Source organism: Protomyctophum parallelum (genome assembly GCF_964188405.1).
Source record: "Protomyctophum parallelum genome assembly, chromosome: 8".
Lineage (NCBI taxonomy): Eukaryota > Metazoa > Chordata > Actinopteri > Myctophiformes > Myctophidae > Protomyctophum > Protomyctophum parallelum.
Window position 1 is genome coordinate 18,170,191 of NC_139703.1, and position 22,668 is coordinate 18,192,858.

A 22,668-nucleotide genomic window follows, 5' to 3' on the forward strand; every position below is an offset into this window, starting at 1 on the left:
AAAAATGTCAAATTGCATCCTGAAAAAGCTATGTTTCTATGTCAGTCGTTCTTCGACTTTTCAAAAATAGCAGACCTACAAGCTCGTAGCTTGTAGATCTGCTATTTTTCAATAGCTAAAGCATAGCATGATGCTAACACCAAAAGGGGTTCCCGCCCAAAATGGGTTAATCCATTTAGACCTGAGGACACTTCTGCTGCGTCACCTTATGCATGGCTTTTATAATCACCACTTAAACCATTTATTTTAGACCTTGAAGAAATGGCACTATATAAAAACGGTACAAAAAAGGTAACATCAATAAAATATATGTGGTTCTCACCAAAGATAATATACAAATATAATATACAAAGTAATAACGTGGGTGGATCTTTGAGTATATATATATATATATATATATATATATATATAATATATATTCTTTCACAGCGAACGTTGGATCCCTGGAACAACATATTTTCAGATGGGGGTCGGCGGCCAAATGCATATAATCTTTGGGGTCCTTGACATGAAATGGTTTGAGAACCACTGACAGAAACGTAGGTTTTTCAATTTCATGATTTAGAAGACATTTATTAGTAAGTAATCTGGTCTCAGGGTCTCAATGGCTTAACACCCGGACCTCAAGGAGACACCTCCCCCGCCCCGCCACACCCCGGCCCGCCACACTGCCTCCAAAGCCAGGCGCCTGCCTTCGACACGAGGGAGATCTGCTCTGTGTCTCTGCACTATGTACCCCTCTCTCTCTCTCTCTCTCTCTCTCTCTCTCTCTGTTACAGTGTTAACAGTGACAACGAGTAGTGACAGTGTGGTGTTCTGCTGAACGTCTCGTTGTATCTCGGAAAGATCTGGTCTCCCAATAGCCTACTTAATGGCATGTTGTCTTTGACCATGTCTTCGCTCTCGCTTTTTCGATTAGCTGAAACAGTGCTCTGCTGATATATATATATATATATATATATATATATATATATATATATATATATTCTATATTGGAGAAGTTGTACCCAACACATGGCAAGAAACCCAAAGCCACAACAGCTACGTCGCTATTGCAACACCCACAACACCATCTTACACACTACACCCACACACACTCACACGGCAGTGACGTCACACACTTACCTTCGCAGTGTTCGGGACCTATCTCCTCCTATCGCGCCGAACGCCAAAACTCGCCACCACCCGCCAAACACTGGCACTGGCACTGCCACCAAAAATGCCTCCCTTCCACACTCATTATCGCCCGAAGCACCCACACCAGATTGCGGCGGTATTGAGTTCACCAGTTCCCTCCTCCTGCCTGGATCTGGGCTCTCTCAGGCAGAAACCATAAACCCGGAAGCAGCGGGACAAAAATGATAGTAATAATTTTGAGTTGTAGTCTTGTTGGGTTGTGTTTACATTTGCACTGTGGCAGCGCTTCAATACGTCATCAGTATCACGTTGATCCTGCCTCTAGCGGCCGCATATCTCTCCGGTCAGAAATGGCTCGGAGTGCATCGTCTCTGCGATTTTGATTTGAAACTTTGTCCTTTGTCCACCAGTCGACCTTGAGGCTTAATCAGGAGTTGTAGTAGCCACGGGGTAATCTAAACGGTGGATATTGCTCTTGTCCTCATGTCTTTATGTATGTAAATTGTCTTGTTCTTTCAGTTATGTCAAATGTGTGTATATGTGTTCTGCATAATTGGCTGCTGGGTCGCAAGACAAATTTCAGTGTGAACTGACATTAAAGTACTATATCATATCAAATTAACTGTGAATGTGTTCTTTGTGCCTTCCCCCCCCCAGGCCAACCTCCCCTTGCTCCAGCGAGAGCTCCTGCACTGTGCGCGCGCAGCCAAGCAGACCCCGGCCCAGTACCTGTCCCAACACGAGCACCTCCTGCTCAGCACCACGCTGCAGGCCTCCTCCCCTCCCGACTCCTCTGAGCTGCTGATGGAGCCTCATGGCGACGCCGCCGGCAAAAGACACAGCCCAAACAGGTTAGTTATAGAGCCCCAACAGGTTAGTTATAGAGCCCAAACAGGTTAGTTATAGAGCCCCAACAGGTTAGTTATAGAGCCCAACAGGTTAGTTATAGAGGCCCAACAGGTTAGGTATAGAGCCCAAACAGGTTAGTTATAGAGCCCAACAGGTTAGTTATAGAGGCCCAACAGGTTAGTTATAGAGCCTCAACAGGTTAGTTATAGAGGCCCAACAGGTTAGTTATAGAGGCCCAACAGGTTAGTTATAGAGGCCCAAACAGGTTAGTTATAGAGCCCCAACAGGTTAGTTATAGAGCCCAACAGGTTAGTTATAGAGGCCCAACAGGTTAGGTATAGAGCCCAAACAGGTTAGTTATAGAGCCCAACAGGTTAGTTATAGAGGCCCAACAGGTTAGTTATAGAGCCTCAACAGGTTAGTTATAGAGGCCCAACAGGTTAGTTATAGAGGCCCAACAGGTTAGTTATAGAGGCCCAACAGGTTAGTTATAGAGGCCCAACAGGTTAGTTATAGAGGCCCAACAGGTTAGTTATAGAGGCCCAACAGGTTAGTTATAGAGGCCCAACAGGTTAGTTATAGAGGCCCAACAGGTTAGTTATAGAGGCCCAACAGGTTAGTTATAGAGGCCCAACAGGTTAGTTATAGAGGCCCAACAGGTTAGTTATAGAGGCCCAACAGATTAGTTATAGAGGCCCAACAGGTTAGTTATAGAGGCCCAACAGGTTAGTTATAGAGGCCCAACAGGTTAGTTATAGAGGCCCAACAGGTTAGTTATAGAGGCCCAACAGGTTAGTTATAGAGGCCCAACAGGTTAGTTATAGAGGCCCAACAGGTTAGTTATAGAGGCCCAACAGGTTAGTTATAGAGGCCCAACAGGTTAGTTATAGAGGCCCAACAGGTTAGTTATAGAGCCCAACAGGTTAGTTATAGAGCCCCAACAGGTTAGTTATAGAGGCCCAACAGGTTAGTTATAGAGCCCAAACAGGTTAGTTATAGAGGCCCAACAGGTTAGTTATAGAGGCCCAACAGGTTAGTTATAGAGGCCCAACAGGTTAGTTATAGAGGCCCAACAGGTTAGTTATAGAGGCCCAACAGGTTAGTTATAGAGGCCCAACAGGTTAGTTATAGAGGCCCAACAGGTTAGTTATAGAGGCCCAACAGGTTAGTTATAGAGGCCCAACAGGTTAGTTATAGAGGCCCAACAGGTTAGTTATAGAGCCCCAACAGGTTAGTTATAGAGCCCCAACAGGTTAGTTATAGAGGCCCAACAGGTTAGTTATAGAGGCCCAACAGGTTAGTTATAGAGGCCCAACAGGTTAGTTATAGAGGCCCAACAGGTTAGTTATAGAGGCCCAACAGGTTAGTTATAGAGGCCCAACAGGTTAGTTATAGAGGCCCAACAGGTTAGTTATAGAGGCCCAACAGGTTAGTTATAGAGCCCAAACAGGTTAGTTATAGAGGCCCAACAGGTTAGTTATAGAGGCCCAACAGGTTAGTTATAGAGGCCCAACAGGTTAGTTATAGAGGCCCAACAGGTTAGTTATAGAGCCCAAACAGGTTAGTTATAGAGGCCCAACAGGTTAGTTATAGAGGCCCAACAGGTTAGTTATAGAGCCCAAACAGGTTAGTTATAGAGGCCCAACAGATTAGTTATAGAGGCCCAACAGGTTAGTTATAGAGGCCCAACAGGTTAGTTATAGAGGCCCAACAGGTTAGTTATAGAGGCCCAACAGGTTAGTTATAGAGGCCCAACAGGTTAGTTATAGAGGCCCAACAGGTTAGTTATAGAGCCCAAACAGGTTAGTTATAGAGGCCCAACAGGTTAGTTATAGAGGCCCAACAGGTTAGTTATAGAGCCCCAACAGGTTAGTTATAGAGCCCAAACAGGTTAGTTATAGAGCCCCAACAGGTTAGTTATAGAGCCCCAACAGGTTAGTTATAGAGCCCCAACAGGTTAGTTATAGAGGCCCAACAGGTTAGTTATAGAGCCCCAACAGATTAGTTATAGAGGCCCAACAGGTTAGTTATAGAGGCCCAACAGGTTAGTTATAGAGGCCCAACAGGTTAGTTATAGAGCCCCACAGCCCCAAAACCAAAGTAAAGGGCATAGAAACGGCAGCAAATCAGGCAAATAAAGCAGTGAGCATGAATAAGAACACATGAGTCAGAACAAACAGAATTTGAATCCTCTAAAAACCCATTTCTTTGTCACACTGCAGGGGCAAAGAGAACGGCTTCCACGAGCGTCCGCCCGCCGCCGGCCTGGAGCCCTCGGCCAAGCGCATCTGCACCATAAGCCCTGCCCCCCGCCACAGCCCCGCCCACCCGCTGCCCATCATCGGCGCCGTCGGCGGGGCCGCCGTCGGCCACGCCTCCTCCCAGCTTCACCCCACGCCCCCTCCGCTGCAGCACTACGCCCTGGACGACATCGCGGCGCCGCACATCCTGCACCGCGAGCACAGCCAGCGCATGCTGGAGCTCCGCGAGCTGAAGGACCGGCCCAGGCTGCCCGGCGGTAAGAGACCAGACGCCAAGAGAATGTTGTTGTTTTGGGCGGCACATTTAGATTTCTATTTGAATAGTTTTCATTTAGTTTTAGTCTCATTTTAGCCACCTGTAATGTTTTAGTGCCCCTTTAGTCTTGTTTTATTTGGGGCACTAAATATCATGAGATTTTAGTCGACTAAATCTACAGTTGATTTAATCGACTAAAATGTATTTTGGCTCGCCTTGATGCCGTCGTAATGACTGTTTTTACACTTGCTGAAAATGGCAGATCTACAAGCTGCGACACGTTGTGAGCTTGTAGATCTGCTATTTTCAGCATGCAACCAAGTGTGAAATGACTTATACTGGATCTCTTGTCCACTAGTCCCTTCCTAACATTTTAGTCTAGTTTCTATTTGTTGACAAAATTGTCAATATATTTTGTCTTAGTTTTAGTCATGTAGTATTACTACTACTGCTACTACTTTAAATGGTAAAACATGGCAAATAAGTTTAGGGATAAGGGTTAAGATATAGCCCCTTGGTGTAGAAAAGAAACCCAAGTTCAGCAGAGCCCAACATGGGTCAGTGTGTGTGTGTGTGTATATATAGGGCTTTAAGTGCTTACGGATGCATGCATGTTGCGTGTACACAAACATGACTCAAGGCATACACAAATGAATACAGACGCATTCAGCACACCCACCCACCCACCCACTGTGATCGATATCTCCTCCTGGCTAATGGGTGGTCTGTGTGTGCGTTGGTGCCGCCAGGCCCATGTGAGTGACAGCCCCGTGGATCTGTGTAGAAGCCTGTGTGTGTGTGTGTGTGTGTGTGTGTGTGTGTGTGTGTGTGTGTGTGTGTGTGCGCGCGTGTGTGTGTGCGTGCGTGTGCGTGCATGTGTGCGTCTGTGTCTGGTGTATATCTGTGGCCCATCTGGGGCTTGTCAGTGCACAGTGGAAACATCAGTAGCTTAGCGCGCACACACACACACACACACACACCTTGACATGTTCACGGTAGTGGTGCTGTGTTTATGAGGCCTTAGTCCCTTGTCTGACAGCCTCCCGCCCGCCTGCCGCCACTCCGCGCGCGCACGCACACACACACACACACAGTCACACATGTACATACACATAAACACTAATCATTCCACACACACATGGCTTTGAACTAAATAACGCTGATGAGAACCAGGAGTAGGGGAGAGGTCGAGGAGAAGGCTTGTGTGTGTGTGTGTGTGTGTGACTGTGTGTGTGTGTGTGTGTGTGTGTGTGTGTGTGTGTGTGTGTGTGTGTGTGTGTGTGTGTGTGTGTGTGTGTGTGTGCGCGCGTGTGTGTGCGTGTTAAATGTAAGCTGTATGTTGCTTACATTTAACAGATTGTGGTTTTTTGGTCTCTTTTGTAGTGTGTGTGTGTGTGTCTGTATGGATGTGTGTCTGTGTGTGTGCGCACGTGCGTGCCTCACGTGTCAAGAGTGTCCTGTATGTATGTATGTAAGTGGTGGGTGTGTGTAACACGGCACGTAAAAGTCCTATGTACTGTAGCATACACCAAGTGAAGATTCAAAACCGTGTGTGTGTGTGTGTGTGTGTGTGTGTGTGTGTGTGTGTGTGTGTGTGTGTGTGTGTGTGTGTGTGTGTGTGTGTGTGTGTGTGTGTGTGTGTGTGTGTGTGTGTGTGTGTGTGTGTGTGTGTGTGTGTGTGTGTGTGTGTGTGTGTGTGCAACCGTGCGTGCGTGGGCAGTGGCCGTCGTCGGTGAGCATCGTCAGGGCCTGCTGGTTGTGTTTAGAAGTGGAGCCAGCCACTCCACTCAGCCTGAGTGTCTCCCTGCTGGAATGCTGCTGCTTCCAGCTCAGGGGTGTGTGTGTGCGTGTGTGTGTGTGTGTGGTTGACAGCTGACTTCCAGATGTGTTGTTGAGGCCCTTGGTGTGTGTGTGTGTGTGTGTGTGTGTGTGTGCTGCTGCTGCATGGCAGAGCTGGGAGTCTGCTTAGCATCATCGTGGCGCACCCCCCCTCCCTCCACCCCACCCCAGTTCAGTCAGTGTCCTCCTGCTCGTTTCGCTCTCTCCATCTTCGTCGTGCCCCCCCCCTCCCCCAACACACACACACACACACTCCGTCTGTCTTTGCACTTTGTCTTTCTCTATCTTGGGGAGATCTAAGCAGACGAGGCTGACCTCTAGGTATGCGAGCAGCAGCAGGGGGTCAACTCACTGCCACGTTGGGCTTGTTGTTGGTGGACATTTGCCCACGGACTATACAAAATGAGTATAATAATATTACCAGAAACACATGAATAGATAGCCCTGAAAACTGTTCCTGTGCGTGCGTGCGTGCGTGCGTGCGTGCGTGAGTGAGTGAGTGAGTGAGTGAGTGAGTGACAAATATCGTCCGATCGATCTCCGACCGGTGGCCTATCGACCGACCGGAGCACCTCTGCTGAGGACGCACACACACACACACACACACACACACTCTCTCGTGCCGCTATGGCTTATGAATTGTCTTCCATTAACTGGAGATGTTAATAATACCAACACTGGGCCTGCGGTCTTGTCTCACATGTGTTTTTCTTTTTTCTACGCAGGCACTAACGGGGGCTACCGCGAGGAGCCCGTGGACCACAGGCTGACGGACAGAGAGTGGGCAGACGAATGGCGGCATCTGGACCATGTGAGTCTATCCTCTCCGTTTTGATGAGCCCCAACCGCCACTTAAGGGCTGGCTGGCTGGCTGGTTGCCTCTCACTCGCTCGCCCCTGAAGAAAGTGGACTGTTGTAGCTTGTTTTAACCTATTCTGGGCGGGAACCCCTTTTGGTGTTTTAGGCGTTATGTTATGCTTTAGCTGTTGAAAAATTGCAGATCTACAAGCTTGTCTGCTATTTTTGAAAAATCGTGAAAATGTGGCAGAAATCTTTGGATATATAATCTCTCACAGCGAACGTTTTGAACTCAAATCTTTGTTTCTGGGGGAACAACATATTTTCAGATGGGGGGGCCAAATTCAGATCATTCTGGGGGTCCTTGACATGAAAAAGGTTGAACACCACTGATAACATATGTTTTTCAGAAAACTGTCAAGATTTAGAAGACATTTGTAGAATCGCCCTCAGGTTTAATTGGGTTAAGGGTATGGGGGGGGGGTGTTCTGCATCTGGATCACGTTAGTCATGGGGCACGGATCAGTTTGCTGGTAATGGTTCTGCTAATATTAGGATAGGATATCGAGAGCTTTCTAAAAACTGGACCGCTGAAATTGCTCCGTAAAACAAGTTCATTCTTATACTTATACTAGAAATAAAAATAAGCATTGTTGAGAATACGGTGGGATTTCGTTTTTTTGTTTAGATTCCTTCCCACCGGATGGTGATTGAAATTAACCCATTGAGAGCGGTCTGTCACCTTGGCTTTTAACCACTTTAACCGTTATTTTAAACTTTAGCTGTTGAAAAATAGCAGATCTACAAGCTCGTAGTGTGGCACTTAAGCTCGTAGTGTGGCACTTAAGCTCGTAGTGTGGCACCAAGTGCCACACTACAAGTTTGTATGAAATAGTTTGAGAACCACTGATATATGGTTTTTCAGAAAACATGATTTAGAAGACATTTGTAGAATCTGGTCTCAGTCCTAAATGGGTTTAATGTAACTTAGCTGATTGAATTTCCACGTGTAATTGAGAATGCGTTCAATGTGGGCAAACTCGTCTGTTCTCCTCCTCAGCGCTAATGTTGAGTTTGACAGCAAATGTTGATTTTAGTTTTAGTCATGGTCTTTGGGGATGAAACATTTAGTTTTAGTCACATTTTAGTCATCTGAAATGCTTTAGTGTTAGTTTTAGTCTAGTTTTAGTCGACTAAATCTACAGTTGATTTTGTCGACTAAAATGTATTTTGGGCCTTGATGGTGTCATACGGCTATAATAAAATAGCCGATCTAAAAGTTCACAAAGCGTTGGGCTGCAACGCGTTGTGGAGCTTGTAGATCTGCTAGTTTCAGCACGCACCCAAGCATAAAATGACTCGTCTTTTAGTTCTATACTGGATCTCTTCTCCACTAGTCCCTCCCTAACATTCTAGTCTAGCTCATATTTGTTGTCAATTGACAATACATTTAGTCTTAGTCTGAATCATCATAACTTGCTTTTCATTTAGATTTCCCTCTGTGTAAAAAATTTAGTCGACGAACATTTTAACATTTCTAGTCATAGTTTTAAGGCCTATTCGTTCAGTTTTCGGTGAAGAGGGGACCAAAACAGAGAGAGATGTGTTGTGTGAGCGGTGACCACCGCGGCTCAGTGACGTCACCTTGTAGTTTTCGGTGGTCAGCCTCTTCACCGAAAACAGGACTATATGAATAGGCCTTTTTTTGGTCGACAAAATCAACACTCCTCCCTCACCGGCGCCCCCCTCTCTGCCCTGGTCAGGTGTTGAACTGCATCGTGGACATGGTGGAGAAGACGCGGCGGTCGGTCAGCGTGCTGCGGCGCTGCCAGGAGTCGGACCGCGAGGAGCTCAACTACTGGCGGCGGCGCTCCAGCGAGCAGGACGCCGGGGGCGTGGACCCGCGCGGCAAGGCGGGAGGCTCCGCCTCCCTGGCGGCACCGTTCTCCAAGACGCACAGCAGTCCTCACTCCCAGCAGGACTCCGGTGAGCACTTTTACAATTTACAACTTACAGTACGTTTTAACAGCGGGCGACAGCCAGACCAATTTTCCGGAAGTGCGTTATTTGTCTATGGGACCCGGTAAAAAGTCCGGATTTCAAAAAAGTATTGGCATCAAAATGCACTTAAACATACCAAAAGTAGAAAGTATACACTCACTATGCAGAATGTCCCGTTTCTAGTTCTCTAAATCATTTGAAAATAACCTAAATGTATTTAGGGCTGAAGTGGGTAATGCATGTATTTTTTATAATAATTAAATAAAATGTTACTAGTTACTGAGGTTGTCACATAAATGTAGACTAGCGGAGTAAAAGTACAATGTTTGCCTCCGAGATGTACTGGAAATTGGAAATACTCAAGTAAGGTACAAATACCTCAAATTTGTACTTAAGTACAGTACTTAAGTAAACATACGTAGTCACTTTACACCACTGCTGTGTTGGTTGTCAGCTAAAAACATATTATGTGTCCCAGTCTTTTGGTAGATGACTGACTTTTTTTGTCTTCTTTTTTTACCCTTGGAGTACAATAATGTTTTCATGAGAGAAGGCCAGAGCTTTTAAAGATGTATCGTTAAGGAATAAGTGTCACTGGAGAAAGTTACAGTGCCACAGCAGGAAAATGAATTGTTCATCACAGAGTCTCAAGTCTGCTGTAAAACGCAACCAACAGCGGCATATAAGTGTCGTCAATTCCACAGATGACCATTTATGCTATTTATACCATTTATACCTCGCAAAAGTAGAAGGAATTGCTAATACTTTCTCCTGAAAAAATCCCAAAACAGACAAACGTTGCCTTGCGTCTGTTCCTTTTACACCTTGGCGTCCTCTAGTGGTCAGAGTGAGGATTACACCTCCATCATAGCTCAGTCACAAAAGTACAATGTTGAGGTATTTATTTACTTGAGTATTTCCAATTTCCGATATATTTAAAATAATGTACTTTTACTCCTACGTTTAATTTGAAAACTTTAGTTACTAGTTACTTTGTAGATTTTGATTATTACTAAACAGCTTACATTAACCACTTAAGTTTGGCCCCGCAATGCGACGCATTGTGAGCTTGTATATTCTGACATGTTTCTATGTCAGTGGTTCTCAATATTCCATGTCAAAGATCCCCAGAATTATATGAAATTGGCCGCCGACCCCCCATCTGAAAATATGTTGTTCCAGGGACCCTCCAGATGCAAAGAAAAAACGCTCTGAAATAATATATATTCGAAATTTGCGCCTCATTTTCACGTTTTTTCAAAAATAGCAGACCTACAAGCTCATAGCGCAGCACTGAGTGCCACGCTATGAGCTTGTAGATCTGCTATTTTTCAATAACTAAAGTATGACATAATGCTTAAAACACCAACAGGGGTTAACCCTAGAATGGGTTAAATAAGTAATAAATGTGAGAATGTTTTTTTCCTCACCACTGGTCACACGGGGCATTCGCAGGCTTCTTCTCAGCAGTTAGCCAGTTCCCTCGGTCTGGCTGTGTGGAACAGGCTCAGTGTTCTCTTAAACCATTGAGACCTGAGCACCAGATTCTACAAATGTCTTCTAAAGTCACGACGGTTTTCTGGAAAACCCTATGTTTCTATAATGTCAGTGCTTCTCAAACTATTTCAAGGACCCCCAGAATTATCTGTATTTGGCCACAGACCCCCAGATATCTCAAAATATGTTGTTTCAGACGGACGGACCCCGCCAGAAGCAAAGATATGAGTTAAAAACGTAGTCAAAGATTTGCACACATTTTCACGATAAAATAAATAAATAAAATAGCAGATCTACAAGGTTAACAGGCCTTGTAGATCTGCTATTTTTCAACAGCTAAAGTTTAAAAATAATGGTTAAAGTGGCCAAAGCTAGCTGTAAGGCGACACACATGCGTCGTCGGGTCCAAACGGGTTAAGAGTGCCAGGCCTGGCTGTTCTGCTCGCCCCCGCGCCGGTGCCAGAGCTACGGACCAGGTGCCAGGAACGTCCCGCGGCCAGACCGGCCTCACAGAAGGCCGTCCTATAGCCGCCCTGCAGGGCTCCGAGACCCAAAAAGCTGGCCATTTTTGTCCAGAGCGACCATCTGGTCCACTCAGATGGGAGGCCTGCGCTTTCGGCTTGCCTGGGCTTAGATGGAGCTTACAGGCCAGCCTGGCTATGGCTATCCCTGGGCTGAAGGAGGAGGAGGGGGGTGGTGGCCGGTCGGTAAAGCGGTGTACATTCATATAGGAGGCAGTTTTTGTGTAGAGTGAAGGTGGATAGATCGTACGACGAAGTTCATGGGGCTTGAGTGGTTAAGCGGGGCTTAACCACATAGACATAGCTTTGTTAGCATAGATAAACACGTTAAAAGCGCAAGTCTGCCTGACACCTCACTGTATATCTCGGTCTTACTTTGTCTCTTTTCACCGATTAAGACCGGGAACGCATCTGTGTCACCTTAGCGTTTAAACCACATTAACCATTATCTTTAAATGTAGCTTTTGAAAATATAGCAGATCTACAAGCTCATAGCTATGCCTATGAGCTTGTAGATCTGAGCGTTTATAACTCAAATCTTTGCTTCTGGGTGGGTTTCCTGGAACAACCTATTTTGAGATGGGGGGGGGGGGGGGGTCCACGAGCAAATACACTAATAGTGTGAGCACCACTGACATAGAAACACAGGGTCTTTCAGAAAACTGTAGAATCTGTTGGAGACTGCACACCTTTTTTTCCGGAAAACCGCTGCTAGAAATCCAAAAAACGCATTGCAATGTGTTAACACATATGAAACATGGCCAGACTGACAGTCAGTACTCTTTAGTGTTGACTACAGATCTAGTAGGAGCTGAGCTGTAGCAGGTGCTAATAGACCCCTCCTTCCCTCCCTCCTCTGTCTTCCCACAGATCCACAGGTCCCCCGAGACTTCACTCCACGGCCAGGCTCGGCATACGTGCCAGACGAGATCTGGAGGAAAGCTGGTTCGTACACAATATAAACAATATTTTAGTTTTTTTAATATATTTAAGGTGCTGTAAGTGATGTATCGAAACCACCTAACTCCATTTTTTGGCCTAAATCAGTGCTATTGAACACCCTTGACGTGTTGGTTAACCAACGAAAAGTAGTAAAAAGTGCTTCGGACAAAACCCCTTAACTCCATTGGACCCTCAATCTGTCTGCTAAAGCAGATAACTCCACCTCCTCTCCCCCTCTCATGGAAGTAATTGACAATATAATAAAGTCACAACACCAACTTTGATGAGGCAGTATTGCTTTGTTTTCAAAATATAAGCTTTTTTCATTCCCTGAAAAGTGAACATTTTGGAGTTAGGTGGTTTCTTCTGGACAGCAGAGACATATATCTACGATAGTAACCGTTGCTATTCAGGAACTCTCTTTAACACGTTCCCTCTCTGACCCCGGCAGAAGAAGCGGTGAACGAGGTGAAGCGACAGGCCATGGACGAGGTCCAGAAGGCCGTGGCGGAGGCGGAGCAGAAGGCCTTCGAGATGATCGCCTCGGAGAGGGCCAAGATGGAGAAGACCCTGGCCGACGCCAAGAGGAAAGCCCAGGAGGACGCCATCATGGTCATCAACGAACAGGAGGACTCCAGCGAGGTGAGGATGCTGCTTGTGTTGTTGGAGATGATGCAATACACTTACTGTAAAAGAAATAGGCATAAACACTCGGCATCCTACATTTACATTTTTGTAAGGCTTTTATTCAAAACGGCTCCTGATGAAATGATGTGGAGTCAACATCGTCATTGTCAGGCAGTATGTCTGAAACCTTATACTTTTCATGAAATGAAGTTCAGAATGGCGACACGTTAAGCTTGTAGATCGGCTCGTAAATGTGCGTGACACTATCGTACCACATTACTTTACAAAAAAAAGCATTTTTCTTTATCTTTTTTGACGAAATCGTCAGTATATTTAGTCTTAATTTTAGTCATCATAGCTTAGTTTTGATTTAGTTTCCATTTAGTTTCCGTCAGTGAGAAAAGGTTAGTCTTAACAGAATCAGCACTGTTCTCAATATCTTCTCCTCTCCCCTCTCCATTAAGATCAGCACTGTTCTCAATATCTTCTCCTCTCCCCTCTCCATTAAGATCAGCACTGTTCTCAATATCTTCTCCTCTCCCCTCTCCATTAAGATCAGCACTGTTCTCAATATCTTCTCCTCTCCCCTCTCCATTAAGATCAGCACTGTTCTCAGTATCTTCTCCTCTCCCCTCTCCACTGTTCTGATTATATCCTCCTCTCCCCTCTCCAGTGCTGCTGGAACTGCGGCCGCAAGGCCAGCGAGACGTGCAGCGGCTGCAACGCGGCGCGCTACTGCGGCTCCTTCTGCCAGCACAAAGACTGGGAGAGACACCACCTCATCTGCAGCCCGGGCCTCCAGACGCAGCCCAAACCCGTGTCGGCCATAACGGCAGCCAGGGCAGCAGCAGCCGCAGCTGCAGCCGCAGCCGCAGCCAGGGTCTCCCCGGTTGGCGGCCCGGCGGGGGCCAATAATAAGGCCTCGGACGGCGTGCCCTCCTCCGTCTCCAGCCCCGGCGGCGGCGGGGAGACTAAGGCGACGGTGGCGTCCCGTTCCTCAACCCCCTCCACCCCCGCCGCCTCCACAGCTGAGACCAACGGACACTAAAGGGATAGTTCAGGGACCGGAGCACGCCGCCATGCAAAGTCTGGGATTAGAGGGTAAACCCCCCCCCTCTCCATCAAACTGAATCGAGATCAGCAGCAGAAGGAAACCATTTGTGGGGCTGAATCGGGATAACAGATTTCGAATTGTGTTCCGCAATTTATTTTTCTTTTCTTTTTTTTTCCCTTCTTCCCCCTCTCTTTTGGTTTGGCAGTTAATAAAAGGACAGATTATGGGCGGCTGCTTGAGTGATATGTCAACTGGGACTTTGGGCTTTGGCAAAGAAACAGGAGTGGTTTTTGAATGCATCCATTGGTCGAACAGATGGAAACATGTTTGTCTTTGTCCAAAAAAGGAAAGAAAAAAAAGAAAAACTCAAATCTTGAATCTGGAAAGGGGAAAGAAAACAACTCACAAAGAAGTGACAATTGATCTCAGACACTTTTCTTTAAGTAAGGCCGTTGAGAAAAGAGGGCACACTGGAGGAAAAGCAATGATTAGGAGAGCTTTATTTTCTTTATTTTCTCCGATGCACTCCCTCTGTACTTTGCTACTTTCCACTTTGTTTTTGTGTACAAAGTTAAGAGAGGAATGGGGGTGGTAGTACCAGCCATAAAGCAAAATGTACTCTGTACTCTCTGTACCATAGGAATCCACAAAAGAGGACTGCTTTGAACAGCCCTTCTCTCTCTCTCTCTCTCTCTCTCTCTCTCTCTGCCGTTCTATCGTGTCCGTCTAAATATCTTCGCTCGCCAAGTTCTCGTCAGCATTGGAATGCGTGTCGTCAGTGAATATCGTAGAGCATAAGATTTTACTTTAGTCAGAGAGCAATATTACAACGTGTGTGTTACAAGTGTTTCAGCTTTTTTCGCATCACCAAAGTTTTTGGATCGTTGAAGAAAAAGAGTGTCCATGCCATCGTCTGCAGCCGTTATGTCGTTGTGAACAAGAGATATATATATAAATATACTATATACGCTAATCCAACACCGTGTCTGCTTTCACAATAATGCACCTAAATAGGATCTCTGCTCCCTGTTTTGTCTTGTTTATATCCGATTGTCAGAATCACAGAAGAACGGAGACATTGGTGTCAAATTGGTGAATTAAAAGATTCTGTTACGTTTTATTTCCCCCCTTTTGTGCTAGGGAAACAAATACATCTTCAACACAAGGAATAAAATGTTCAGAATGTACAGCTTGGTATGGCTGGCTGCAGATAACCAACACACCAACATAGCCAACGCAAAATGTATGCACGTCAACAACAGATAAATATCGGTCTTATTGTCGGTTTTATTTGCCGATACCGATATTCACCGGTAACGGCAAATATGCGGCCGATTCATCGGTGTATCCCTAGTTACGATCTTTTGTTGCTTTGCAGTTTGATGCTCATTTCTATGGTTACAGGCTGGCGTCGGGAATTCACTCCAGGCCCTGCACTACTACGAAGCAAGTGCACATGCCCACAATGTTCTCTATCTGGCTTCACCGACTGGTGGCAATTATTATTTGCATCAGAAGAACACCACACTTGGTAATGCTAACTAAACGAGAAAAAATAAACCTTTTCTCTACTCCCAATGGAATCACACACACACACACACCACACATTTATGTCACTTTATGTGCATTTAAATACAGACAAAAATCCATACTGGTGGTGCCGGCCTTGCAGTGACTCTGTCCCCATTAAGAATCTCAGGAGGTTTAAAATGTGTGTATGTATGTATATATATATATATACATATATATATACATACAGTCTGTTCTTTCATTGTTACGGTTAGGGGTTAAGGTCAGATGTCTAGCGATGATTTACCATACTCTGTGTATGCCGTATTGACCGTTCCTTTCATTGTCCTTTTGTAAGATGTCATTGTAAAGAATATTATCAAAGAGAATGCCTTTATTTTGTGAGCCACATATTGTTTTCTTGTCATCTTTTAAACACATCTTTTTGTTCATGAGACGTTAACTTTCACGTGAAATGATAATCTTGACATGAAGATGATAAATAAAGAAATAGAATTACTCCAGAACATGTCTTGTTTTCTTTTGATTTGTCGCACAGTATATGGTTAACGTAGAATCATTTGGGGCGGCGGTGGCTCAGGGGTAGAGTGGCTGGATGGTAACCGCAAGGTTGCTAGTTCGAACCCGAACTCCAGAGTCAGTGTTGAAGTGTCCTTGAGCAAGACACTGAACCCCAATCTATGTAAAGCGCCTTGGATAAAGGCGCTAAGCACTAAGTACATTTACTTAAGTACTGTAGTTAAGTAAAGTTTTGAGGCATTTGTACTTTAGTTGAGTATTTCAATTTCCAATACTTTTACTTCTACTCCACTACATTTCAGAGGCAAATATTTTACTTGTACTCCACTACAATTATTTGAAAACTTTAGTTACTAGATATTTACTTTGTAGATTTTGATTATTACAAAACACACCCTGGCCCTATACTTTTCAGCCAATTGAAAATGGCAGATCTACAAGCTCACAATGCGTCGCAATATGACACATTGTGAGCTTGTAGATCTGCTATTTTCTAAGGATTTCTTCAATGAGACATTCTGCACTAGTACTTTCTACTTTTGGTACTTCTTTTTTTTACTCCTCTGGAATTCCGGACTTTAGTTCTACATAGGAGTATTGATACTTTTACTTAAGTAATACAATTGAGTAGTTTTTCCACCACAAGGAGCATAACAAGGAGCTGCTTCTGTTAACGCTTTGGGAAGTATATTGTGCAGTATAATGATGAGACACAATTCCAGTATTTTTATTTTCTAAAATGTGTCCAGACAATAGCGAAGGCTATGTAAATAATAATAATAATACAGAAATGGATCATTTTGTGCACTCCGTCGTATGGATAAAAGCTTCCTTGTTGCTAAGCAATTGTAAATGTGCCACACAAGAGGTGCTGCTGAATTTTGTAGAGCATTTGAGTCTATAATTTTATTGTATTGTTTTCATGATTTCCTCTTTAATGCAGCACGTTGTTTATTGTCTCTCTGTGATGTAAGAGGCTGCTTTGGAGTTTCAAGTATGTAGCATTTATGAGTCTCCTTTCAGCACAATTTTTTTTGTTGTGGATGTGTTGTAAATGCAGCCATGTATAATGCACTGTATTCCGATCACTAAATGTGCTGTATACCAGTGGTTCCCAAAGTGGGGTCCGGGGACCCATAGGCGTCCTTGAGAGAGTTCCAGGGGGTCCCCAGCTAAAAGATAATTAGGAACCAAGTGGACCATTATGGGTCCATTTGGTTCCATTTGTACACTCTCAGAGTTAAATTAACTTAAATTTTACATTACAAATTGGGGGGTTCCCGAGATAGAAATGCCATTAAATGGGGGACCTTAGCCTAATTCAGGTCAAACTGGGGGCCATTGAAATGAAAATGGTTTGAAAATCACTGCTAGAGCCATACAAATCTTCTCTTATGGGGGTCCGTGGAATTATCTCTTCAATTGGGGGTCCGCGGTCTAATGAGTATCATTTTGGGGGTCCTTGGCATGAAAAAGTTTGGGAACCACTGTTAAGAGAGGTTTAAAGAACCATGTCCAAAAGTCTGAATTGATCAAATATCCACTCGTAATGTCACTTTTCACCAGAAGGTGGCACTGCAGCTCCATTACATTTTGGCCCAGCTTGTGTCAATGAATATCAAGGACTCATATTATGTCATATTCAACAGTATATTTATTTGGTCACATACAGATACAATAGCAGCGTCATATGGAGTGAAAGTATTGTGCTTCAGTTTCTCAACTGCACATTGAGAGTAAATCATGTCATAACTAGAAAAAGTGCCCTTCTGGGCACAGGTCTCCACCAGGATAGGAATGTAGGACATTGCAGCTTGCCTTCATCTGGTGGTTGGATAAAAGGGCAACAAAAGTAAATTAGAGGTAAAAAACACTTTTCGGCCAGTTATAGCGCCACCTTGAGGCTGAGTTGAAATTGTTCTTCCTCGGCCTAGTGGGAATGTGCGTGCACAATTTCACGGAAATCACGCGATGTGTTCATGATTTGCAGCATTTTGTTTGAAACTGAGCACTCCTGTGAACTTTGGAAGCCAATCTTAACCAATCAGGATGGAGTCTGAGAAATCTGAAAGACCCGTTTCGTTGAATGGCTCTAGAGAGACTGTGTACCAATTTGCGTGATGTTTGGACAAAATCTGTAGGTGTACTGTGCAAAAACTTGTTTTGCACAAAGCGGCCTCCTGGTGGCGCTATAACAGGCCGTTCTGGAAATTTTGGGGCAGAGGTTCATCGTTGGCATCCAGGGAGTGTGTGTGCAAAATTTGGCATCGACCGGGTTAACAGTGGCCGAGATTAGCTGCTCACGGACACACGGACGGACGGACGGACGGACACACACACACACATGGACGGACGGAGTGCAAAACATACTCTCCCCCCATGCCTTCGGCCTGGTGGAGACAAGAGACTTCTGACTGACTGACTGATTGATTACTTGATTAGTCAGAAATGCAGCCAAACCCTTTGGCGCTGCACTGCGGCGACATGGACATAAGGCATGCGGGCCCTTTGTCTAAAGACAAATTTCTTCCTCGGGGCGGAGGGGGGATAATCATCAAGTTCAAAATTTAAACGCACCCATTTGGGAGTTGATTAACACTATAAATAGACTAAATAAGACTTTTGACACCAAAAGTAACTCTGTATCTTGAAAATAACCCCCTACCCCTTGAAAATAAAAAAAAAATAACCCAAAAAGGGCCATATTCCGCCTGGTATTAAGTTATTCTTGTTGTTTTTCTATATGCTGTTGAATAAATACTTCCAAACACATTTGGGAATTAATAAACACTATACATAGAAGAACTGTAACACCTCAAAGTAACTCTGTATCTTGAAAATAACCCCCAATTCCTCATTAAAATGAAAAATAACACAAAAAACGAGTTTTCTGGCTATTCCGCCAGTTATGCATTCACTAATCTTACTGTCTGCTAATACTATTAAAGACTTTAAAGTCAGAATACTTTGTTGAAGATTAGATTTTAATTTCAAAGACAAAACAGATCATTTTTATTCAGTCACATTGACAAATAACTTTTCAGTCTCTTAATAGCAGCTCTTATGTAATTCTGTCATCTCCTGTCCAGATGCCAGCCTTTCAAGACTTTCTTGGAATTTCTCATATTCCAGTGGTTCGGTCACTCCTCTTGCCCAGGTACGACATTAGGGCATCTCCAAACTCTTGTGCTGTTTTCATCCTCCTCTTCCCACTGGGCAGTGTAATCTGGATTTGGAAGATAGGATCGACTTTAGGCAGAAGCGTGGTACTTTCTCTGGCAAACTGAACCTCCAACTTCATCCTCTGCTGCTTTGCATTGTTGTTCAGAGTTGTATCCACAAGGAACTTCTCAACTTCCCCACTGTCAGTGAAGGGGCCACCTCTAGACTTCAGTGTGTCCAGCATGTCTCTTCCTCTCCTTTCTTTGAGCCATCTCTTGTTTCTGGTCTGCCCCACTCTCAAATTTTGTCTTCATGAGTTTACTCCAGTTGAGTTTGACCTCCCTTTTTGCTTGGGCTGCTGCCTTGAAACCTCTGAAGGATGGAATCTGTCCAGCCCTAAGCTCCTGGCTCTTCTGCAAAATGATTGACCTGCTGACTGTGTTTAATGTGCGTAGCTTCTTCAGTCTGTAGTCCACCTTGCCACATTGTCTCTCCATTCCAATGTTGTGCACAGGGGTTTCATCTATCTTGGTTGCCTGTTCGCTGACAGGAAGGGGTCTTCTCATCAATGCCATAATCCCTGGCCAGGACAGTCTGCAGGTGGGGCTGCATGAGATTGGTTAGCTTCTTCACTTCATCCAAGTGTTCGGCAGCCATGGCTGACACTGAGTTCAGGACCTCCTCTGTGTAGGTCTTCTTTACACCACTGAAAAGCTTGTCAGACACTCCAGGATACTCGGGTGTTGTGAACATTGTGTAGTTGTCACTGATTGGCTGGCCCAATACTGTATGCAGTCCCTTGTAGAACTCCCTGAGCTGAGTATTGGTAGCATCTTTCTCTATGGTTCTGGCATAGAAGGGTTCCACCAAGTGCACACCCAGGCAGGCAAACACCACAAGGACCACCTTGAGGTAGGGAAGCTCCATCACTTCTCTGACGAGGCAGGCCAGGCGGTTGTTTATATGAGGGTTCTGGCTCAGGAACTCTGTCAGATGGCCAAAGTGGTAGGTTAGGACTGCTGCTGCCCTGGAGAGACACCCAAACCTACTGTCTTTGTAGGCAAACAGCACACTGGATACCTGCCTTTGCTCAAGGAAGAGGAGGAATTCCTTATAGCGGTTCCAGGGTTTGTGGGCATACTCAGGAGCCACCAACTTGAGGCACATGTCCAGTGCCTGTCCAGCTACACTGGCATTCTTGCTGTCTACATCCAGATCCACCATGAAACTCTTTAGCACTTGCTCCATCTTCATATCAGCCTCCAACAACCGCATTACCTTATTCATGGCACTGCTGAAGCCCAGTGTAGTGTGGGTGCCACAAAATATCTGCCCTGCTGGTGTTTCCAAGTTGTAAATCTCTGCCAGCAGCTTTGAAAACCCTTTGTTGTGCTCTGTACTGTCAGTCATGTGTGTATCTACTAGTTTATACACATCCTCCACACTGACTCCTCTGACCGATGCCAGTATTTCGAACCCCATATCCACTTGCATTGCTATGTCCTCAGTGGTCTCTCCATGATTTCTCCTGTTTGCTTGCAGTCAACCAGGAGCCAAGATGCATTATGTAAATGTACCTTAATACAATAGAACTTTGGAATATCTGACAGGTGAACCAAAGTCCTCTCTAAGATTTAATTTTTTTTTTTAATGAAAGAAAATGTGAAAAAGTGGTAAATTAACATGTCCGATTTAGTTTTTTGGGTGGGGTGGGGGGTGTATTTCATGCTAGGTACCAACTCCCAATACAAAATATCTCCCAAATCATTTTCCAATATTTTTATTTTTAGGCCATTTATCCCCCCTCCCTAGGAGACAAATAATAAAGAACCTTGAACCTTGAAGAACCTTGAACCTTGAAACCCTGTTTTCATTGTGATCCCATGTAATGTATTCAGTTCCAACACAACATCAACATAGCATAGGAAATAGCACCAAATCAACAGATATTTGATCGACATCTGATCTTTTGAAGACAGTCATATCTTTGAATGCTGAGGTGTTTATCAGCAGTGTTCATTTTGTAATATTTAAACCAGAATTTGCTGTAAAAAATGACAGTTTATCAGTGCCCCTCTGTCTAGTGCACTGTGCCAAGTCAGCAGAGGAGCTGAGGGATTCAGCATGTGAGATGTGGGTTTCTGGCAGCTCCACAAGGGAGTGACAAGAGGACACCTGGCGTTGAACAGAGACGAGCTGGCCTTTTATCCTCCTCCTACACCTGCTCAGGCTCCGAGTCACCACCTACTTTCTGGTTCTCCCCTCTGCTCTGTTAACATTATGGGTAACTCTTTCAAGTGGTAAATTAAATGTGAAATACATCCTCTATTTAGAAAACAACAATATATGTTGACAAAGACACTTCATACATTTGGAAACATATTTTTAATTCAAATCAATATAGTCTTCAGTTCATTTGGTATTATTTTAAAAGTAGGCTTAACTACAGTTGAATTTCAATGGACTTCTTTCTATATTAACCCTACGGTCCCTACCTATATTCCATCTTCTCATTTAGCTATAGAGTAGACCCATGGTCGTAAGACCTGTTACCTGCAGAAGGTTTTATACATGAGAATGCATACACATGAATCGTGAGGATTCGGCTTATTCATCACCTCCCAAAACCTTCATCTCAGTCATGCTTTTGCCCTCATCCCCCCTCTAGTTGTTCACTGTCCAGATTCAAGTCCTGGGTCATTGCCGAGACGAAACATAAAAACAGGAAAAGTACAAAAATCACTTACGGCACTCCATCTTGAAGAAAGCTTTATACACGAGAGTGATTGTGAGGATTCAGCTCCATCACCTCCCAAAACCCCATCCAAGTGGGCTCAGTCAGGCTTTTTTTCCCCTTCTCAGTGATCCCGTCTCTAAATGTTTTGATGAATTGAACAAGGTGGACCCTTTTGTAAACAAGTGTAGGCCTAATGCTTTATTGGGTCCTCAACTCACAGTTAACAGTCTTTGTATTGAGTTGTGCTTGAAATGTACTGTAATTCTGCAAACTGTTAATAAATCAATCAATCCCCCCTCTAGTTCACTGTCCAGCTGAAAGTGCTGAGACCAAACATACCGCAGTAATCTAATTTTCTCTCCCCTAAACCTCCCTCTGCATCCACTTCCTTTCTGTTGACACAATGGTCAGTCAATGGTCAGTCACCGCCACCTTCCGCTCCACCATGCATCAGAAGCATCCTCCATCTCCCCAGCCTGATATTAGCACAGTATGTCTGGCTATTTGTGTACAAAATACAGCAAACTCTATCTAATTGCTGGGTCCAGGCTGCCAGGTTAATGCCAGAAGAACAAGCCGCTGGGCTGTACAGTAGCTTTTTGTCAATCCCTGTCAATACATAAAGAATGGTTAATCCGCTAAAATACAGCCAACCATTTTCCATGAAGAACCATTTCATCAGCCACAAAAGCCTGTCCCGAAAATATGGGTACATATTTGCATTTTAAGCAACGAGAGATCAACATGAGATGAGATTAAAATAGAATGAGATACACTTTAGTAAGGCCATTAAACATGCACACACATGCACCCTGTCAGTTGGTGGTGCTGGGAGTAAATTCCTTAGATTCACACAAACAATGCATTAATTCTCCCACACACTTTTCTCTGCTTAATTAATGGACTTTTCAGTCACATAGGGACCTTCACCGGGATAA

At 44.5% G+C, this 22,668-nt stretch overlaps 1 protein-coding gene across 1 annotated transcript in view; it reads left to right on the forward strand.

Annotated features, from left to right (window-relative positions):
• Nucleotides 1-15,818, forward strand: part of cbfa2t2 (CBFA2/RUNX1 partner transcriptional co-repressor 2) — a gene marked incomplete at its 5' end in the record, with an annotated part of 41,315 nt that extends 25,497 nt beyond the window's left edge. The window contains 7 exons of the mRNA XM_083771062.1: nucleotides 1,739-1,988; nucleotides 4,209-4,504; nucleotides 7,068-7,153; nucleotides 8,904-9,126; nucleotides 12,030-12,104; nucleotides 12,553-12,743; nucleotides 13,402-15,818. Coding sequence (XP_083627188.1) covers nucleotides 1,739-1,988; nucleotides 4,209-4,504; nucleotides 7,068-7,153; nucleotides 8,904-9,126; nucleotides 12,030-12,104; nucleotides 12,553-12,743; nucleotides 13,402-13,776 — 1,496 coding nt within the window. The 3' untranslated portion in view covers nucleotides 13,777-15,818. The remainder of the gene's footprint in view (nucleotides 1-1,738; nucleotides 1,989-4,208; nucleotides 4,505-7,067; nucleotides 7,154-8,903; nucleotides 9,127-12,029; nucleotides 12,105-12,552; nucleotides 12,744-13,401) is intronic.
• Between the last annotated feature and the right edge of the window lie 6,850 nt (nucleotides 15,819-22,668).